Source organism: Salvelinus fontinalis, chromosome 8 (assembly GCF_029448725.1).
Source record: "Salvelinus fontinalis isolate EN_2023a chromosome 8, ASM2944872v1, whole genome shotgun sequence".
In the NCBI taxonomy this organism is placed as follows: Eukaryota; Metazoa; Chordata; class Actinopteri; order Salmoniformes; family Salmonidae; genus Salvelinus; species Salvelinus fontinalis.
Genome location: NC_074672.1, coordinates 46,164,336 through 46,188,345, shown reverse-complemented (window position 1 = coordinate 46,188,345; position 24,010 = coordinate 46,164,336). Strand labels below are relative to the sequence as shown.

General features: G+C 47.5%; 1 protein-coding gene across 15 annotated transcripts in view; it reads right to left on the bottom strand.

Moving 5' to 3' along the window:
* The window catches only part of LOC129861339 (arginine-glutamic acid dipeptide repeats protein-like), a 449,087-nt gene that overhangs the window by 18,340 nt on the left and 406,737 nt on the right, over positions 1–24,010 (bottom strand). For 7 of the 15 annotated variants that reach the window (XM_055932685.1, XM_055932683.1, XM_055932684.1 and 4 more), the window contains 4 exons: positions 15,196–15,358; positions 14,130–14,222; positions 5,901–6,100; positions 621–782 (listed from right to left, as the gene is read on the bottom strand). In XM_055932685.1, the coding sequence (XP_055788660.1) occupies positions 621–782; positions 5,901–6,100; positions 14,130–14,222; positions 15,196–15,358 (618 nt within the window). Of the gene's footprint in view, positions 1–620; positions 783–5,900; positions 6,101–14,129; positions 14,223–14,485; positions 14,521–14,582; positions 14,603–14,838; positions 14,909–15,195; positions 15,359–24,010 lie in introns of those variants that run through there. The other 8 variants (XM_055932682.1, XM_055932689.1, XM_055932690.1 and 5 more) reach the window with 7 other exon arrangements.

The following is a 24,010-nucleotide window of genomic DNA, read 5'->3' as shown; positions in this document are numbered from 1 at the left end:
AGGGAATCATACAGATTCACCTAGTACAGAGTCTAATGAGAGGGAATCATACAGATTCACCTGGTACAGAGTCTAATGAGAGGGAATCATACAGATTCACCTGGTACAGAGTCTAATGAGAGGGAATCATACAGATTCACCTGGTACAGAGTCTAATGAGAGGGAATCATACAGATTCACCTGGTACAGAGTCGAATGAGAGGGAATCATACAGATTCACCTGGTACAGAGTCTAATGAGAGGGAATCATACAGATTCACCTGGTACAGAGTCTAATGAGAGGGAATGGCTAAAGACCTAAACACTCATGATCCTGTCCTGTGAATGATCCTGTCCTGTGAGTGATCCTGCCTTGTGAGTGATCCTGCCCTGTGAGTGATCCTGCCCTGTGAGTGATCCTGCCCTGTGAGTGATCCTGCCCTGTGAGTGATCCTGCCCTGTGAGTGATCCTGCCCTGTGAGTGATCCTGCCCTGTGAGTGATCCTGCCCTGTGAGTGAACCTGTCCTGTGAGTGATCCTGCCCTGTGAGTGATCCTGTCCTGTGAGTGTCTGTGTAAACGCTGCATCTGTGTGTGTGTCTGTGTAAAAGCGGAATCTGTGTGTGTGTGTGTGTACTCTACCTTGCTGGGTTTCTTCATGGGGTCTGTCTTGCTGTCAGTGCTGTCTGTGGAGGCTGCGGAGGGGGAGGTACGGCCACTAGACCGGAGGTCCTCATTGGTGGGAGACACTCGTCCATCAGGGCTGGCTGTCTGCTTCTTACGGCCACTACGGAGCGTCGACATCTACACACACGGAGACGAGAGAGAAGCTAGGTTTGTTTTCCACCAAATGGACGCGTTGCAGTGACGACGTCGTGAACAATGTACCTTTTCTCCTCAGTTTTTAATTTACAGAATAAAAAAAAAAATCTAAAAGTTCAATGTGTTTTCATCGCATTATCAACTCTACAGATAGTTTTGTCACAAAAATTGTTGAGTTAAATAGCAAATGTGTCTACTCTAGTCTTGGTGCCTGCGCTCTAGCCAACAGCTATCAGATACAGTACGGGTAGGCTAGTCTACATGATGACATTATTATGGATAAGAGTGAAAATATTTTTTTGGGGTCAGTCAATCATCGATCATCATGTCACTAGAATAAGACCCTCGATATTTATTAGAAAGGAGCATCAAGATCACTGCACTTTAACCCCCCTGTGAAGTTCATCAGAACTTATTTAATCTGTAAACTAATAAACTGTGTAGTAGAGGTTGACCGGTTAAATCGGCCCTAATTAAATCGATTTCAAGTTTTCATAACAAATCGGTAATCGGCCTTTTTGTACGCCGATCATGGCCGAGGAGACTGCGTGGCAGGCTGACCACCTGTTACGCGAGTGCAGCAAGGAGCCAAGGTAAGTTGCTAGCTAGCATTAAACTTATCTTATAAAAAAAACTATCAATCTTCACATAATCACTAGTTAACTACACATGGTTGATGATATCACTAGGTTAACTACACATGGTTGATGATATCACTAGGTTAACTACACATGGTTGATGATATTACTAGGTTAACTACACATGGTTGATGATATCACTAGGTTAACTACACATGGTTGATGATATCACTAGGTTAACTACACATGGTTGATGATATTACTAGGTTAACTACACATGGTTGATGATATCACTAGGTTAACTACACATGGTTGATGATATCACTAGGTTAACTACACATGGTTGATGATATCACTAGGTTAACTACACATGGTTGATGATATTACTAGGTTAACTACACATGGTTGATGATATCACTAGGTTAACTACACATGGTTGATGATATCACTAGGTTAACTACACATGGTTGATGATATCACTAGGTTAACTACACATGGTTGATGATATCACTAGGTTAACTACACATGGTTGATGATATCACTAGGTTAACTACACATGGTTGATGATATCACTAGGTTAACTACACATGGTTGATGATATTACTAGGTTAACTACACATGGTTGATGATATCACTAGGTTAACTACACATGGTTGATGATATCACTAGGTTAACTACACATGGTTGATGATATTACTAGGTTAACTACACATGGTTGATGATATCACTAGGTTAACTACACATGGTTGATGATATCACTAGGTTAACTACACATGGTTGATGATATTACTAGGTTAACTACACATGGTTGATGATATTACTAGGTTAACTACACATGGTTGATGATATCGCTAGGTTAACTACACATGGTTGATGATATTACTAGGTTAACTACACATGGTTGATGATATCACTAGGTTAACTACACATGGTTGATGATATTCTCTAGGTTAACTACACATGGTTGATGATATCACTAGGTTAACTACACATGGTTGATGATATTACTAGGTTAACTACACATGGTTGATGATATCGCTAGGTTAACTACACATGGTTGATGATATCACTAGGTTAACTACACATGGTTGATGATATCACTAGGTTAACTACACATGGTTGATGATATCACTAGGTTAACTACACATGGTTGATGATATTACTAGGTTAACTACACATGGTTGATGATATCACTAGGTTAACTACACATGGTTGATGATATCACTAGGTTAACTACACATGGTTGATGATATTACTAGGTTAACTACACATGGTTGATGATATCACTAGGTTAACTACACATGGTTGATGATATCACTAGGTTAACTACACATGGTTGATGATATTACTAGGTTAACTACACATGGTTGATGATATTACTAGGTTAACTACACATGGTTGATGATATCGCTAGGTTAACTACACATGGTTGATGATATTACTAGGTTAACTACACATGGTTGATGATATCACTAGGTTAACTACACATGGTTGATGATATTCTCTAGGTTAACTACACATGGTTGATGATATCACTAGGTTAACTACACATGGTTGATGATATCACTAGGTTAACTACACATGGTTGATGATATTACTAGGTTAACTACACATGGTTGATGATATCACTAGGTTAACTACACATGGTTGATGATATCACTAGGTTAACTACACATGGTTGATGATATCACTAGGTTAACTACACATGGTTGATGATATCACTAGGTTAACTACACATGGTTGATGATATCACTAGGTTAACTACACATGGTTGATGATATCACTAGGTTAACTACACATGGTTGATGATATTACTAGGTTAACTACACATGGTTGATGATATTACTAGGTTAACTACACATGGTTGATGATATCACTAGGTTAACTACACATGGTTGATGATATTACTAGGTTAACTACACATGGTTGATGATATCACTAGGTTAACTACACATGGTTGATGATATTACTAGGTTAACTACACATGGTTGATGATATCACTAGGTTAACTACACATGGTTGATGATATTACTAGGTTAACTACACATGGTTGATGATATTACTAGGTTAACTACACATGGTTGATGATATTACTAGGTTAACTACACATGGTTGATGATATCACTAGGTTAACTACACATGGTTGATGATATCACTAGGTTAACTACACATGGTTGATGATATCACTAGGTTAACTACACATGGTTGATGATATCACTAGGTTAACTACACATGGTTGATGATATCACTAGGTTAACTACACATGGTTGATGATATCGCTAGGTTAACTACACATGGTTGATGATATCACTAGGTTAACTACACATGGTTGATGATATCACTAGGTTAACTACACATGGTTGATGATATTACTAGGTTAACTACACATGGTTGATGATATTACTAGGTTAACTACACATGGTTGATGATATCGCTAGGTTAACTACACATGGTTGATGATATTACTAGGTTAACTACACATGGTTGATGATATCACTAGGTTAACTACACATGGTTGATGATATTCTCTAGGTTAACTACACATGGTTGATGATATCACTAGGTTAACTACACATGGTTGATGATATTACTAGGTTAACTACACATGGTTGATGATATTACTAGGTTAACTACACATGGTTGATGATATCACTAGGTTAACTACACATGGTTGATGATATCACTAGGTTAACTACACATGGTTGATGATATCACTAGGTTAACTAGCTTGTCCTGCGTTGCATATAATCAATAAGGTACCTGTTAATTTATCATCGAATCACAGCCTACTTCGCCAAACGGGGGATGATTTAACAAAAGTGCATTCGCGAAAAAAGCATAATCGTACCTAACCATAAACATCAATGCCTTTCTTAAAATCAATACACAAGTATATATTTTTTAAACCTGCATATTTAGTTAATATTGCCTGCTAACATGAATTTCTTTTAACTAGGGAAATTGTGTCACTTCTCTTGCGTTCTGTGCAAGCCCATGACCTAAGGCTCGTATTTCTGTGTGTTTATTATATTATAATTAAGTCTATGATTTGATATTTGATAGAGCAGTCTGACTGAGCGGTGGTAGGCAGCAGCAGGCCCGTAAGCGTTCATTCAAACAGCACATTACTGCGTTTGCCAGCAGCTCTTAGCAATGCTTCCAGCACAGCGCTGTTTATGACTTCAAGCCTATCAACTCCTGAGATTAGACTGGCAATACTAAAGTACCTATTAGAACATCCAATAGTCAAAGGTATATGAAATACAAATGGTAGAGAGAGAAATAGTCCGATAATTTCTATAATAACTACAACCTAAAACTTCTTACCTGGGAATATTGAAGACTCATGTTAAAAGGAACCACCAGCTTTCATATATTCTCATGTTCTGAGCAAGGAACTTAAACGTTAGCTTTCTTACATGGCACATATTGCACTTTTACTTTCTTCTCCAACACTTTGTTTTTGCATTATTTAATCCAAATTGAACATGTTTCATTATTTATTTGAGACTAAATAGATTTATGTATTATATTAAGTTAAAATAAAAGTGTTAATTGTTCATTCAGTATTGTTGTATTTGTCATTATTACAAATATATATACATATCTAAAAATATATATATTTTTTGTTCCTCCAATAATCGGTATCGGCGTTGAAAAATGATAATCGGTCGACCTCTACTGTATACTTTCAAGACGAGTCATAGTGACAAGACCACACGTCATCGCGTGACTCCAAGTTTACTTCGATACGATGGTTATTATATCAATATTGGCGCATAAAGACATTTCCCACATTTATTTTACCGACACAAAAATATCCCACCTTGTCGAACTAACAAATGATCTGTCTGCATTTATAAAACTGTACCTATACTTCCTGTTTCCATCACAGCTATGGTGATTTTTTTTGTATACAGTATGACTTTACTCGTATAAAAACTATGGATGGAAACATGATTATAGAGAAAGAAAGAGACAACGAGAAAGAGAGAGAGAGAAAAGAGCAGAGAGAGAAAGAGAGAGAGAAGAAAGAGCACAGAGAGAGAAAGAGAAAGCGAGAGAAGAGAGAGAAGAAAGAGCACAGAGAGAGAAAGAGAAAGAGAGAGAAGAGAGAGAAGAAAGAGCACAGAGAGAAAGAGAGAGAGAGAAGAAAGAGCACAGAGAGAGAAAGAGAAAGCGATAGGAGAGAAGAAAGAGCAGAGAGAGAAAGAGAGAGAAGAGAGAGAGAGAGAAGAAAGAGCACAGAGAGAGAAAGAGAGAGAGAGAGAGAAGAGAGAGAGGAGAAAGAGAGAGAGGAGAAAGAGAGGAGAAAGAGAAGAAAGAGCAGAGAGAGAAAGAGAGAGAGAGAGAAGAGAGAGCACAGAGAGAGAAAGAGAGAGAGGAGAAAGAGAGAGAAGAGAGAGAAGAAAGAGCACAGAGAGAGAAAGAGAGAGAAGAAAGAGCACCGAGAGAGAAAGAGAAAGCGAGAAAAGAGAGAGAGAAGAAGGACAGAGAGAGAGCGATAGAGAGGGAGGCGTACCGATCCTCTGTTGCGTCGGGTCTTCATGCTATGCTTGCCGCTGAGTCCATCCTCATCCTCTTTGACGGGTTTGAACATAAACGGGGGCGGGTCCACTGGCTTCTCGATGGGAGGCAGCTCACCGTACTTCTTAAAGTGGATACGACAGTCTGTACACAACAAGATGTTCTCTCTGCCACCGTGGTGCCAGTCCTTAGAGGCTGAGAGAGACGGCAGAGACAGAGGACTCATAAATATCACTACACACAGGGAGACAGATGACTCACACACACAGCGAGACAGATGACTCACACACACAGCGAGACAAAGGACTCATACACCTAGCTAGAGAGGGAGACAGAGGACTCATACACCTAGCTAGACAGGGAGACAGAAGACTCATACACACAGCTAGACAGAGGACTCATACACACAGGGAGACAGAGGACTCATACACACAGCTAGACAGAGGACTCATACACACAGCTAGACAGAGGACTCATACACACAGGGAGACAGAGGACTCATACACACAGGGAGACGGAGGACTCATACACACAGGGAGACGGAGGACTCATACACACAGGGAGACAGAGGACTCATACACACAGGGAGACAGACGACTCATACACACAGGGAGACAAAGGACTCATACACACAGGGAGACGGAGGACTCATACACACAGGGAGACAGAGGACTCATACACACAGGGAGACAGAGGACTCATACACACAGGGAGACAGAGGACTCATATACACAGGGAGACAGAGGACTCATATACACAGCTAGAGAGGGAGACAGACGACTCATACACACAGGGAGACAGAGGACTCATATACACAGCTAGAGAGGGAGACAGAGGACTCATATACACAGCTAGAGAGGGAGACAGACGACTCATACACACAGGGAGACAGAAGACTCATACACACAGGGAGACAGAGGACTCATACACACAGGGAGACAGACGACTCATATACACAGGGAGACAGACGACCCACACACACAGGGAGACAGACGACTCATACACACAGGGAGACAGAGGACTCATACACACAGGGAGACAGAGGACTCATACACACAGGGAGACAGAGGACTCATACACGCAGGGAGACAGAGGACTCATACACACAGGGAGACAGAGACAGAGGACTCATACACACAGGGAGACAGAGGACTCATACACACAGGGAGACAGACGACGGAGACAGACGACTCATACACACAGCTAGACGGAGACATAGGACTCATACACACAGGGAGACAGACGACTCATACACACAGGGAGCCAGAGACAGAGGACTCATACACACAGGGAGACAGAGGACTCATACACACAGAGAGACAGGGAGACAGAAGACTCATACACACAGCTAGACGGAGACAGAGGACTCATACACACAGGGAGGCAGACGACTCATACACACAGGGAGACAGACGACTCATACACACAGGGAGACAGAGGACTCATACACACAGGGAGACAGAGGACTCATACACACAGGGAGACAGAGGACTCATACACACAGGGAGACAGAGGACTCATACACACAGGGAGACAGAGGACTCATACACACAGGGAGACAGAGACAGAGGACTCATACACACAGGGAAACAGAGGACTCATACACACAGGGAGACAGACGACGGAGACAGACGACTCATACACACAGCTAGACGGAGACATAGGACTCATACACACAGGGAGACAGACGACTCATACACACAGCTAGACGGAGACATAGGACTCATACACACAGGGAGACAGACGACTCATACACACAGGGAGACAGAGGACTCATACACACAGGGAGACAGAGGACTCATACACACAGGGAGACAGACGGCTCATACACACAGGGAGACAGAGGACTCATACACACAGGGAGACAGAGGACTCATACACACAGGGAGACAGAGGACTCATACACACAGCTAGAGAGGGAGACAGAGGACTCATACACCTAGCTAGAGAGGGAGACAGAGGACTCATACACCTAGCTAGAGAGGGAGACAGAGGACTCATACACACAGGGAGACAGAGGACTCATACACACAGGGAGACAGAGACAGAGGACTCATACACACAGCTAGACAGGGAGACAGAGGACTCATACACACAGGGAGACAGAGGACTCATACACACAGCTAGACAGGGAGACAGAAGACTCACACACACAGGGAGACAGGGAGACAGAGGACTCATACACACAGGGAGACAGAGGACTCATACACACAGGGAGACAGAGGACTCATACACACAGGGAGACAGAGGACTCATATACACAGCTAGAGAGGGAGACAGAGGACTCATACACACAGGGAGACAGAGGACTCATACACACAGGGAGACAGAGGACTCATACACACAGGGAGACAGACGACTCATACACACAGGGAGGCAGAGACAGAGGACTCATACACACAGGGAGACAGACGACTCATATACACAGGGAGACAGAGGACTCATACACACAGGGAGACAGACGACTCATACACACAGGGAGACAGACGACTCATACACACAGCTAGACAGAGACATAGGACTCATACACACAGGGAGACAGACGACTCATACACACAGGGAGCCAGAGGACTCATACACACAGGGAGACAGAGGACTCATACACACAGGGAGACAGACGACTCATACACACAGGGAGACAGAGGACTCATACACACAGGGAGACAGAGGACTCATACACACAGGGAGACAGAGGACTCATACACACAGCTAGAGAGGGAGACAGAGGACTCATACACCTAGCTAGAGAGGGGGACATAGGACTCATACACACAGGGAGACAGAGGACTCAATACACACAGGGAGACAGACGGCTCATACACACAGGGAGACAGAGGACTCATACACACAGGGAGTCAGAGGACTCATACACACAGCTAGAGAGGGAGACAGAGGACTCATACACCTAGCTAGAGAGGGAGACAGAGGACTCATACACACAGGGAGACAGGGAGACAGAAGACTCATACACACAGCTAGACGGAGACAGAGGACTCATACACACAGCTAGACAGGGAGACAGAGGACTCATACACACAGCTAGACAGGGAGACAGAAGACTCATACACACAGCTAGACAGGGAGACAGAGGACTCACACACACAGGGAGACAGGGAGACAGAGGACTCATACACACAGCTAGAGAGGGAGACAGAGGACTCATACACACAGGGAGACAGAGGACTCATACACACAGGGAGACAGAGGACTCATATACACAGCTAGAGAGGGAGACAGAGGACTCATACACCTAGCTAGAGAGGGAGACAGACGACTCATACACACAGGGAGACAGACGACTCATACACACAGGGAGACAGAGGACTCATACACACAGGGAGACAGACGACTCATACACACAGGGAGACAGACGACTCATACACACAGGGAGACAGACGACTCATACACACAGGGAGACAGACGACTCATACACACAGGGAGACAGAGGACTCATACACACAGGGAGACAGACGACTCATACACACAGGGAGACAGAGACAGACGACTCATACACACAGGGAGACAGACGACTCATACACACAGGGAGACAGACGACTCATACACACAGCTAGACGGAGACATAGGACTCATACACACAGGGAGACAGACGACTCATACACACAGGGAGACAGAGACAGAGGACTCATACACACAGGGAGACAGACGACTCATACACACAGCTAGAGAGGGAGACAGAGGACTCATACACCTAGCTAGAGAGGGAGACAGACGACTCATACACACAGGGAGACAGACGACTCATACACACAGGGAGACAGAGGACTCATACACACAGGGAGACAGACGACTCATACACACAGGGAGACAGACGACTCATACACACAGGGAGACAGAGACAGAGGACTCATACACACAGGGAGACAGACGACTCATATACACAGGGAGACAGAGGACTCATACACACAGGGAGACAGACGACTCATACACACAGCTAGACAGGGAGACAGAAGACTCATACACACAGGGAGACAGAGGACTCATACACACAGCTAGACAGGGAGACAGAAGACTCATACACACAGCTAGACAGGGAGACAGAAGACTCACACACACAGGGAGACAGGGAGACAGAGGACTCATACACACAGCTAGAGAGGGAGACAGAGGACTCATACACACAGGGAGACAGAGGACTCATACACACAGGGAGACAGAGGACTCATACACACAGGGAGACAGAGGACTCATATACACAGCTAGAGAGGGAGACAGAGGACTCATACACCTAGCTAGAGAGGGAGACAGACGACTCATACACACAGGGAGACAGACGACTCATACACACAGGGAGAGAGACGACTCATACACACAGGGAGACAGACGACTCATACACACAGGGAGACAGACGACTCATACACACAGGGAGAGAGACGACTCATACACACAGGGAGAGAGACGACTCATACACACAGGGAGCCAGACGACTCATACACACAGGGAGACAGACGACTCATACACACAGCTAGACAGACGACTCATACACACAGCTAGACGGAGACATAGGACTCATACACACAGGGAGACAAACGACTCATACACACAGGGAGACAGACGACTCATACACACAGGGAGACAGACGACTCATACACACAGCTAGACGGAGACATAGGACTCATACACACAGGGAGACAGACGACTCACACACACAGGGAGACAGACGACTCATACACACAGGGAGACAGAGGACTCATACACACAGGGAGACAGAGGACTCATACACACAGGGAGACAGAGGACTCATACACACAGGGAGACAGAGGACTCATATACACAGGGAGACAGAGGACTCATATACACAGGGAGACAGAGGACTCATACACACAGGGAGACAGAGGACTCATACACACAGGGAGACAGAAGACTCATACACACAGCTAGACGGAGACAGAGGACTCATACACACAGCTAGACAGGGAGACAGAGGACTCATACGCACAGGGAGACAGAGGACTCATACACACAGCTAGACAGGGAGACAGAAGACTCATACACACAGCTAGACGGAGACATAGGACTCATACACACAGGGAGACAGACGACTCATACACACAGGGAGACAGACGACTCATACACACAGGGAGACAGAGGACTCATACACACAGTGAGACAGAGGACTCATACACACAGGGAGACAGACGACTCATACACACAGGGAGACAGACGACTCATACACACAGCTAGACGGAGACATAGGACCCATACACACAGGGAGACAGACGACTCATACACACAGGGAGATGAGACGACTCATACACACAGCTAGACGGAGACATAGGACTCATACACACAGGGAGACAGACGACTCATACACACAGGGAGACAGACGACTCATACACACAGGGAGACAGACGACTCATACACACAGGGAGACAGAGGACTCATACACACAGGGAGACAGAGGACTCATACACACAGGGAGACAGAGGACTCATACACACAGGGAGACAGACGACTCATACACACAGGGAGACAGAGGACTCATACACACAGGGAGACAGACGACTCATACACACAGCTAGAGAGGGAGAAAGAGGACTCATACACACAGGGAGACAGGGAGACTCATACACACAGCTAGACGGAGACAGAGGACTCATACACACAGCTAGACAGGGAGACAGAGGACTCATACACACAGGGAGACAGAGGACTCATACACACAGCTAGACAGGGAGACAGAAGACTCATACACACAGCTTGACAGGGAGACAGAAGACTCACACACACAGGGAGACAGGGAGACAGAGGACTCATACACACAGCTAGAGAGGGAGACAGAGGACTCATACACACAGGGAGACAGAGGACTCATATACACAGCTAGAGAGGGAGACAGAGGACTCATACACCTAGCTAGAGAGGGAGACAGAGGACTCATACACACAGGGAGACAGACGACTCATACACACAGGGAGACAGACGACTCATACACACAGGGAGACAGACGACTCATACACACAGGGAGACAGAGGACTCATACACACAGGGAGACAGACGACTCATACACACAGGGAGACAGACGACTCATACACACAGGGAGACAGACGGCTCATACACACAGGGAGACAGAGACAGAGGACTCATACACACAGGGAGACAGACGACTCATACACACAGGGAGACAGACGACTCATACACACAGGGAGACAGACGACTCATACACACAGGGAGACAGACGACTCATACACACAGGGAGACAGACGACTCATACACACAGGGAGACAGAGGACTCATACACACAGGGAGACAGACGACTCATACACACAGGGAGACAGACGACTCATACACACAGGGAGACAGAGGACTCATACACACAGGGAGACAGAGGACTCATACACACAGCTAGAGAGGGAGACAGAGGACTCATACACACAGGGAGACAGGGAGACAGAAGACTCATACACACAGCTAGACGGAGACAGAGGACTCATACACACAGCTAGACAGGGAGACAGAGGACTCATACACACAGGGAGACAGAGGACTCATACACACAGCTAGACAGGGAGACAGAAGACTCATACACACAGCTAGACAGGGAGACAGAAGACTCACACACACAGGGAGACAGGGAGACAGAGAACTCATACACACAGCTAGAGAGGGAGACAGAGGACTCATACACACAGGGAGACAGAGGACTCATACACACAGGGAGACAGAGGACTCATACACACAGGGAGACAGAGGACTCATATACACAGCTAGAGAGGGAGACAGAGGACTCATACACCTAGCTAGAGAGGGAGACAGACGACTCATACACACAGGGAGACAGACGACTCATACACACAGGGAGACAGGCGACTCATACACACAGGGAGACAGACGACTCATACACACAGGGAGCCAGACGACTCATACACACAGGGAGACAGACGACTCATACACACAGGGAGACAGACGACTCATACACACAGGGAGACAGACGACTCATACACACAGCTAGACAGACGACTCATACACACAGCTAGACGGAGACATAGGACTCATACACACAGGGAGACAAACGACTCATACACACAGGGAGACAGACGACTCATACACACAGGGAGACAGAGGACTCATACACACAGCTAGACGGAGACATAGGACTCATACACACAGGGAGACAGACGACTCACACACACAGGGAGACAGACGACTCATACACACAGGGAGACAGACGACTCATACACACAGGGAGACAGACGACTCATACACACAGGGAGACAGAGGACTCATACACACAGGGAGACAGAGGACTCATACACACAGGGAGACAGAGGACTCATATACACAGGGAGACAGAGGACTCATATACACAGGGAGACAGAGGACTCATACACACAGGGAGACAGAGGACTCATACACACAGGGAGACAGAAGACTCATACACACAGCTAGATGGAGACAGAGGACTCATACACACAGCTAGACAGGGAGACAGAGGACTCATACACACAGGAAGACAGAGGACTCATACACACAGCTAGACAGGGAGACAGAAGACTCATACACACAGCTAGACAGGGAGACAGAAGACTCATACACACAGGGATACAGAGGACTCATACACACAGCTAGAGAGGGAGACAGAGGACTCATACACACAGGGAGACAAAGTACTCATACACACAGCTAGACAGGGAGACAGAGGACTCATACACACAGCTAGACAGGGAGACAGAGGACTCGTACACACAGGGAGACAGAGGACTCATACACACAGCTCGACAGGGAGACAGAGGATTCATACACACAGGGAGACAGAGGACTCATACACACAGGGATACAGAGGACTCATACACACAGGGAGACAGAGGACTCATACACACAGGGATACAGAGGACTCATACACACAGGGAGACAGAGGATTCATATTCACAGCGAGAGGGGGAGACGGAGGACTCATACACACAGGGAGACAGAGGACTCATACACACAGCTAGACAGGGAGACAGAGGACTCATACACACAGCTAGACAGGGAGACAGAGGACTCATACACACAGGGAGACGGAGACAGAGGACTCATACAGCCCACAGTCCCGTCTCAGTTCGAGGTGGGATTTAAACGGATCACATACCACGACGACTGTCACGCCAGGTCGCTGTGATGGTGTGTGTGTGTGATGGTGTGTGTGTGTGTGATGGTGTGTGATGGTGTGTGTGTGTGTGTGTGTGATGGTGTGTGTGGATAACACAGAGATGATGGTACTTACTGGTGGTGAAACAGTGTCGACAGGCGTAACCCTTCAGCTCCTGCTCACTGTCTTCACTGTCCAAGTCATCTTCACTGGCTGAACTCAGGTCTACTGGAGGACAGAATACACCTTTCTAAATCAAAAAACCAGCTTCCATGCAAAAGTACCGAAATAACTCTTCAACTTTAACAATACAATGTTGTCACATTAACAGTGGTAAGTAAACATGTATTATTAAAGGTTGATCCCTCCTACACAGTAATACAAAACTGTACCAGTTGAGAACAAAAAATATACTAATTTCAAATCCATTCCTCTGAGGAGGGTGGTCAAGGGTAGTCTAGACGAGGGTGGAGGGTTAGCGGACCACTTACAGAACTCTGAGGAGGGTGGTCTAGACGGGATGTTGACGGGGTGGAGGGGGGTCTAGACAGGATGTTGACGGGAGTGGAGGGTTAGTGGACCACTTACAGAACTCTGAGGAGGGGGGTCTAGACAGGATGTTGACGGGGTGGAGGGGGGTCTAGACGGGATGTTGACGGGGGTGGAGGGGGGTCTAGACGGGATGTTGACGGGGGTGGAGGGGGGTCTAGACAGGATGTTGACGGGGTGGAGGGTTAGTGGACCACTTACAGAACTCTGAGGGGGGTCTAGACGGGATGTTGACGGGGGTGGAGGGTGGTCTAGACGGGATGTTGACGGGGTGGAGGGTTAGTGGACCACTTACAGAACTCTGAGGAGGGGGGTCTAGACGGGATGTTGACGGGGGTGGAGGGGGGTCTAGACAGGATGTTGACGGGGTGGAGGGTTAGTGGACCACTTACAGAACTCTGAGGAGGGGGGTCTAGACGGGATGTTGACGGGGGTGGAGGGGGGTCTAGACAGGATGTTGACGGGGGTGGAGGGGGGTCTAGACGGGATGTTGACGGGGTGGAGGGTTAGTGGACCACTTACAGAACTCTGAGGAGGGGGGTCTAGACAGGATGTTGACAAGGGTGGAGGGTTAGTGGACCACTTACAGAACTCTGAGGAGGGGGGTCTAGACAGGATGTTGACGGGGGTGGAGGGTTAGTGGACCACTTACAGAACTCTGAGGAGGGGGGTCTAGACGGGATGTTGACGGGGGTGGAGGCGGTACGTGTCTTGATGCGTCGGAACACAGGCTGGCGACGGTGTCTACGGTGGGCCCTGGACGACGCTGCTTCAGGAGTCTTCTTCCAGTAGTAGTAGAAGGTTATCAACTCACCCTGCAAGGTAGACATGGGAGAGGGAGGATGAGAGCAGCACCTCTGATAGCAGCACCTCTGAGAGCAGCACCTCTGAGAGCGGCACCTCTGAGAGCAGCACCTCTGAGAGCAGCACCTCTGAGAGCAGCACCTCTGAGAGCAGCACCTCTGAGAGCAGCACCTCTGATAGCAGCACCTCTGAGAGCAGGACCTCTGAGAGCAGCACCTCTGATAGCAGCACCTCTGATAGCAGCACCTCTGAGAGCAGCACCTCTGACATGCTCACCTTTAGGCACCAGTAGAATGAAAACACACACAATGAGTCTCCAATTCCCTGTGTTGTAACTGAAGAACTAATAACTAAGCAAGTAAAGAGGGGATAGATCAGTTTCATAAATTAATAAATTAACCAAACAAAAATGTTATTCACCAGAATAACATATGTAAAATAAAATATATATATTTTTTACCAAGTTGTTAACCATTGCATGGGAAAGGTCACTGAGACCACGACTCGAAGGTCACTGAGACCACGACTCGAAGGTCACTGAGACCACGACTCGAAGGTCACTGAGACCACGACTCGAAGGTCACTGAGACCACGACTCGAAGGTCACTGAGACCACGACTCGGAGGTCACTGAGACCACGACTCGAAGGTCACTGAGACCACGACTCGAAGGTCACTGAGACCACGACTCGAAGGTCACTGAGACCACGACTCGAAGGTCACTGAGACCACGACTCGAAGGTCACTGAGACCACGACTCGAAGGTCACTGAGACCACGACTCGAAGGTCACTGAGTCCATGACTCCAGGTCACTGAGTCCACAACTCCAGGTCACTGAGACCACGACTCGAAGGTCACTGAGTCCATGACTCCAGGTCACTGAAACCACGACTCCAGGGTCACTGAGTCCATGACCCCAGGTCACTGAGTCCATGACCCCAGGTCACTGAGTCCATGACTCCACGCCAGGTTTAGCTAGTAGCCAGGTACGTTTGTGCTGCTGCTGTGGTAATGTCTGTCCAACCCAGGATTAAGCAGGAAGGCTGGAAAGCTGGGAGGCAGGAAGGATGGAAATCGGAGAGGCAGGAAGGCTGGAAAGCTGGGAGGCAGGAAGGCTGGAAAGCTGGGAGGCAGGAAGGCTGGAAAGCTGGGAGGCAGGCAGGCTGAATGCTGGGAGGCAGGAAGGCTGAATGCTGGGAGGCAGGAAGGCTGAATGCTGGGAGGCAGGAAGGCTGAATGCTGGGAGGCAGGAAGGCTGAATGCTGGGAGGCAGGAAGGCTGAATACTGGGAGGCAGGAAGGCTGAATACTGGGAGGCAGGAAGGCTGAATGCTGGGAGGCAGGAAGGCTGAATGCTGGGAGGCAGGAAGGCTGGGAGGCAGGAAGGCTGAATGCTGGGAGGCAGGAAGGCTGAATGCTGGGAGGCAGGAAGGCTGAATGCTGGGAGGCAGGAAGGCTGAATGCTGGGCTATTAGGAGCAGCGCTGCTGAGGCTGCTGGGGTGGCGGGCAGCTCAATGGGAACAAAAGAACATGTCAAGGAGAGCTTTGCTGCTACAAATAGGGAGTGAAATGGTTCCTCGCCCTGCCGGCTGGAGGAGTCAATTGAACTTTAATCAAACATTCAGAGCCTGGGCTGTGTGTGTGTGTGTGTGTGTGTGTGTGTGTGTGTGTGTGTGTGTGTGTGTGTGTGTGTGTGTGTGTGTGTGTGTGTGTGTGTGTGTGTGTGTGAGTGAGGACTGTGTGGGTTATTTTGAGTGTGTGTGTGTGTGTCCATGTTAGCGCTGGCAGAGAGAGAGTGAAACAGGGAGTGGAACCCGTTGCACAAAAGGGCCGGACATAAATCAATGGCGGAGTGAAAATATTAACACACGATATACCGAGGGAGGCTGTCTGGCCACATTAACTAGTGCTCTTTACTGAGGGAGGCAGTCTGGCCACATTAACTAGTGCTCTTTACCGAGGGAGGCAGTCTGGCCACATTAACTAGTGCTCTTTACTGAGGGAGATGTCTGGCCACATTAACTAGTGCTCTTTACTGAGGGAGGCAGTCTGGCCACATTAACTAGTGCTCTTTACTGAGGGAGGCTGTCTGGCCACATTAACTAGTGCTCTTTACTGAGGGAGGCTGTCTGGCCACATTAACTAGTGCTCTTTACTGAGGGAGGCTGTCTGGCCACATTAACTAGTGCTCTTTACCGAGGGAGGCTGTCTGGCCACATTAACTAGTGCTCTTTACTGAGGGAGGCAGTCTGGCCACATTAACTAGTGCTCTTTACTGAGGGAGGCTGTCTGGCCACATTAACTAGTGCTCTTTACTGAGGGAGGCTGTCTGGCCACATTAACTAGTGCTCTTTACCGAGGGAGGCTGTCTGGCCACATTAACTAGTGCTCTTTACTGAGGGAGGCTGTCTGGCCACATTAACTAGTGCTCTTTACAGAGGGAGGCTGTCTGGCCATATTAACTAGTGCTCTTTACAGAGGGAGGCTGTCTGGCCACATTAACTAGTGCTCTTTACTGAGGGAGGCTGTCTGGCCACATTAACTAGTGCTCTTTACTGAGGGAGGCAGTCTGGCCACATTAACTAGTGCTCTTTACTGAGGGAGGCAGTCTGGCCACATTAACTAGTGCTCTTTACTGAGGGAGGCAGTCTGGCCACATTAACTAGTGCTCTTTACCGAGGGAGGCAGTCTGGCCACATTAACTAGTGCTCTTTACTGAGGGAGGCAGTCTGGCCACATTAACTAGTGCTCTTTACCGAGGGAGGCTGTCTGGCCACATTAACTAGTGCTCGTTACTGAGGGAGGCAGTCTGGCCACATTAACTAGTGCTCTTTACTGAGGGAGGCAGTCTGGCCACATTAACTAGTGCTCTTTACTGAGGGAGGCTGTCTGGCCACATTAACTAGTGCTCTTTACCGAGGGAGGCTGTCTGGCCACATTAACTAGTGCTCGTTACTGAGGGAGGCAGTCTGGCCACATTAACTAGTGCTCTTTACCGAGGGAGGCAGTCTGGCCACATTAACTAGTGCTCGTTACTGAGGGAGGCAGTCTGGCCACATTAACTAGTGCTCTTTACTGAGGGAGGCAGTCTGGCCACATTAACTAGTGCTCTTTACTGAGGGAGGCTGTCTGGCCACATTAACTAGTGCTCTTTACTGAGGGAGGCTGTCTGGCCATATTAACTAGTGCTCTTTACTGAGGGAGGCTGTCTGGCCACATTAACTAGTGCTCTTTACTGAGGGAGGCTGTCTGGCCATATTAACTAGTGCTCTTTACTGAGGGAGGCTGTCTAGCCACATTAACTAGTGCTCTTTACCGAGGGAGGCTGTCTGGCCACATTAACTAGTGCTCGTTACTGAGGGAGGCAGTCTGGCCACATTAACTAGTGCTCTTTACAGAGGGAGGCTGTCTGGCCACATTAACTAGTGCTCTTTACTGAGGGAGGCTGTCTGGCCACATTAACTAGTGCTCTTTACCGAGGGAGGCTGTCTGGCCACATTAACTAGTGCTCTTTACCGAGGGAGGCTGTCTGGCCACATTAACTAGTGCTCTTTACTGAGGGAGGCTGTCTGGCCACATTAACTAGTGCTCTGAACAGTGTTAAAGGGTGTAAACAGCGCTCCACGGTGTTAAAGCCTATTGATTGATTTGGTCTTCTCCGTCAGTGTTGCTACCTTTTCAGCAAACTAACAGTGTCTGCCTCTCTCTCTCTAGCCAGGCCAGCTGGTGAGGGCAGGGATCCGGCTGGGGGTAAGCATGCAAGTAAAGTAAGCTGGCGAGACGTCCTGATGTAAAATCTAATTGAACCGTGTAGATCAGATGTGTCAAGCGGTGAGTACTAGAGCAGCCTGAGTGTGTTGTCTGCTCTGTGATTAATGACCGTTCTCTCACCAGCGGCCCTCCGCCCCCCCCCCGACAACCACAAACCAACACACAGAAAAAAAGGTTGCCGTGGCCCCAAATCACTTACAGTAAGTCACACATCATTATATTATCCAGGAATAAATGTCAAAACTAAGTTGCAGAGATTTGAAAAGGAAACTAACAGGAGAAGATGAGTGGAAAATAGGAAATGCTCCAAAAGGGGATTGGCTGTTGATAAAAAAATGTTCTGGAGCCACAGGGAAATAAGACGGTAATAAAACCTCATCTGAGAACGGTTGTTTCCTGTCTTTCTCTTCATCTTTGGCGCGCAGCGGTCTAAGGCAATGCATCTCAGTGCTAGAGGCTTCACTACAGACACCCTGGTTCGAATCCAGGCTGTATCACAACCGGACGTGATCGGGAGTCCCACAGGGCGACGCACAGTTGGCCCAGCGTCGTCCGGGGTTTGGCCGGGGTAGGCCATCATTGTAAATAAGAATTTGTTCTTAACTGACTTGCTTAGTTAAATAAAATAAATAAGGAGTTTTTTAACTCTGCCTTGCTACTACTAGCTTGCATGAGTAGTAAACGGAGTCCATCTGCATCACACCAGAATCCAACGTAAACAGAGGAGGTCTGTGGTAGGGAAACATTTCACACAGTGAAGCATGGCTAGATGAGGTGGAGGTGTCTCTGTTCGTTCCTGTGGGGGTGAGGGGGGCTCGTGTGGTGAATTAGTATCAAACAGACAGATTTTGACAGCCGGTTTAAATAGCTCCACCAACCTGTCTGTCTGCGTCAACGTTTCTCTGAAGCCGCCACACAGAACCACGATCTCTTGTTCTTTTTACCAGGCATAAATGTCACTAACTGTCGTCATGGCAAACGCTTGAGAATATGATGTTCGTTTGACTGATTTGTGCTGCGTAAAATGTCAAATATATTTCACACATCAAAACAATATATATATATATTTCCACAGTAAAACAGATCTGTAGAAGCCAGTGAACTATTGTTTTTACAATGACGTACTAAAATATGAAAGACTTGATATTTTTGTCCAGAGGGCTAGCTACATGAGGCTAGCTGAAAGCTCTCAGAACACGATAGTGACAACATAAGCTTTGGTATTATTATAAGGCCTTCTAGAATGCTGGCTGCTTCCTTCTGCAGGAGATGTGTGTTCTGGTGGATTATCGTCCGACAAGGAAAAGGCTTACCTCATATCACCACGTCTGCAATGACCTCACAGTCTCACTGCTATGACTCCCTCACTCTGCTACCCTCCCTCTCTGTCTCACTGCTATGACTCCCTCACTCTGCGTCCCTACCTGTCTCACTGCTATGACTCCCTCACTCTGCTACCCCCCCTCTCTGTCTCACTGCTATGACTCCCTCACTCTGCGTCCCTACCTGTCTCACTGCTATGACTCCCTCACTCTGCTACCCTCCCTCTCTGTCTCACTGCTATGACTCCCTCACTCTGCGTCCCTACCTGTCTCACTGCTATGACTCCCTCACTCTGCGTCCCTACCTGTCTCACTGCTATGACTCCCTCACTCTGCTACCCCCCCTCTCTGTCTCACTGCTATGACTCCCTCACTCTGCGTCCCTACCTGTCTCACTGCTATGACTCCCTCACTCTACTACCCTCCCTACCTGTCTCACTGCTATGACTCCCTCACTCTGCGTCCCTACCTGTCTCACTGCTATGACTCCCTCACTCTGCTACCCTCCCTCTCTGTCTCACTGCTATGTCCCCCTCACTCTGCGTCCCTACCTGTCTCACTGCTATGACTCCCTCACTCTGCGTCCCTACCTGTCTCACTGCTATGTCCCCCTCACTCTGCTTCCCTACCTGACAGTCTCACTGCTATGACTCCCTCACTCTGCTTCCCTTCCTCAGTCTCACTGCTATGACTCCCTCACTCTGCTTCCCTCCCTCACAGTCTCACTGATACGGTCACTTCAAATGCTACATCAAATGTTAAGGTTATACCACTTCAACTTGTGAGATAGGGAGGGAGGGATGTCAAAGTGGAAGAAAAATTTGATTTTTTCCTTCCCCTAAATTACAATTATGAAAAATAACACTTAATATATTTTGAGTAGATTAGAACTCAAACCCCTGAATCAATACATGAATCACCTTCGGCAGCGATTACAGCTGAGAGTCTTTCTGGGTAATTTCTCCGAGCTTTCCAAACCTGGTTTCTGCAACATTTGCCGTTCATTCTTTTAGAATTCTTCAAGCTATCGTTGCTAGACAACCATTTTCAGGTCTTGCCAAAGATTGTCAAGTAGATTCAAGTCAAAACTGTATCTCGGGCAGTCAGGAACAACTCCAGTGTAAATTAGGCCTTGTGTTTTAGGTTATTGTCCTGCTGATAGGTCAATTCATCTCCCAGTGTCTGTTGGGAAACAGACAACCAGATTTTCGTCTAGGATGTTGCCTGTGCTTAACTCCATTCTGGATATTTCTCATCCTGAAAAACTCTCCATTCTGTACATGCTTCCTTCTTTTCACTCTGTAGTTACTCCACAATACTATGCTAATTGACAATGTAGTTGATCCTTAGTTTTTCCTCCTATCACAGCCATTAAACGAACTGTTTTAAAGTCAACATTGTGCATCATGGTGAAATCCCTGAGCGGTTTCCTTCCTCTCCGGCAACTGAGTTAGGAAGGACGTCTGTATCTTTGTTGTGACTGGGTATATTGATACACCATCCAGAGTGTAATTAATAACTTCACCATGCTCAAAGGGATATTTAAAGTCTGGTTTTTTAAATGTTTTTACCCATCTACCAATAGGTGCCCTTCTTCGCGAAGCATTGGAAAACCTCCCTGGTCTTTGTGGTTGAATAATATCCTTGATGTAACAAAATGTATAAAAAAATCAAAGGGGCTGAATACTTTCCGAATGCACTGTGTTTTGCATTTGGAAAGTATTCAGATCCTTTGACTTTTTCCACATTTTGAAAGTTTTTTTTTTTAGTTAGTTTTCCCCCTCATCAATCTATACAGAAAACCCATCAATGACAAAGCAAAACCAGGTTATATAGTGTGTGTTACGCTCTGTGTGTGTCCTAGGCTAGGGGATGAGTGAATAGGGTTGGCACGGTAATTGAATTACGACGGTTCGGGATGAAAACCATTGTGAAAATAAAATCACAGGGGCCGCCTGAGTAGCAGAGGCGTCACTACAGACCCGGGTTCGATCCCGGGCTGTTTCACAACCTGCCGCGATCGGGACCGACACATTGGTGCGGCTGGCTTCCGGATTAAACGGGGCGGGTGTTAAGAAACGGGATAGGTTTCGGAGGACGCATCTCTCTCTCTCTCTCTCTCTCTCTCTCTCTCTCTCTCTCGTTAGGGAGTTGCAGCGATGAGACGAGATCGAAATTTGGGGAGAAAAAAACACCTGACTGCAGCGGCGTTCGGCCATGTTTCGTCTGTAACACGGACTCAATGTGATGAAACGTTGTTGCTCCTTGCTGAAACAAACGACTCTTTAGGCAACGGCCCCCACAATGCAGTAGCAGCAGCACATAGAAATATAATGAATAGAATGGGTCACCCCTACGAGACTCCTCCCTCAACCGAGGGAGGAGTCTAGATTTTGCTCGTCTAGATTTTGCTCGTTCGTCTAACCCTCGTTACTAATTCTGAAAATTACTCCGCACTCGGTGTGTATGATGCACAGCACACTACGGCAAACCACGCTACAGCTAGCAGCCTTAGTGCAAGCTAGTTTGAACGGTCATGCGCTAGCTAGTTTGAACGGTCATACGCTAGCTAGTTTGAACGGTCATACGCTAGCTAGTTTGAACGGTCATACGCTAGCTAGTTTGAACGGTCATACGCTAGCTAGTTTGAACGGTCATACGCTAGCTAGTTTGAACGGTCATACGCTAGCTAGTTTGAACGGTCATACGCTAGCTAGTTTGCCAGTTTGTTGATGAAGTTGTACGGAACCAAAGTTATGGGACTGTCCTCCAAACAATCAGCATGTATCTGACTGACAACTGGCTCTGTGTCTCTCGCTACTTTGGAACATTTGGCCAACGTGATGACATCACAGAGTCAGCTGTAGAACTCAGCGCACCAATCACAGCAGAACAGAATGAAAACTCATTTGGGAATTAGAGAGTTGATTTGAGACTGGTTCAGCCAGCGAGCAGACGGAGAGACTGGTTCAGCCAGCGAGCAGACACAGAGACTGGTTCAGCCAGCGAGCAGACACAGAGACTGGTTCAGCCAGCGAGCAGACACAGAGACTGGTTCAGCCAGCGAGCTGACACAGAGACTGGTTCAGCCAGCGAGCAGACAGAGACTGGTTCAGCCAGCGAGCAGACACAGAGACTGGTTCAGCCAGCGAGCAGACACAGAGACTGGTTCAGCCAGCGAGCAGACACAGAGACTGGTTCAGCCAGCGAGCAGACAGAGAGACTGGTTCAGCCAGCGAGCAGACACAGAGACTGGTTCAGCCAGCGAGCAGACACAGAGACTGGTTCAGCCAGCGAGCAGGGCCAAGGGGCTGGTGTTCCTATGTACACTGTGCTACACAGGGCAGTGTAGGCTGAGGGCTAAGGGTGAGGGCTAAAATCCGGTATTTTCACACTGATCCCCTCTCAGCTCTCCCCCTCTCTCTACTTCCCGCTCTCTCTGATCTCTCCCTTTCTCTCCCTTCTTCTCTCCCCCCACTCTATTATTCTCCCTCTGCTCTTTCCCTCTCTCTCTTCCTCTCTCTCTCTCTTCCTCTCTGCGCTTTCTGCAGGCTAAACAGATGGTTAGTG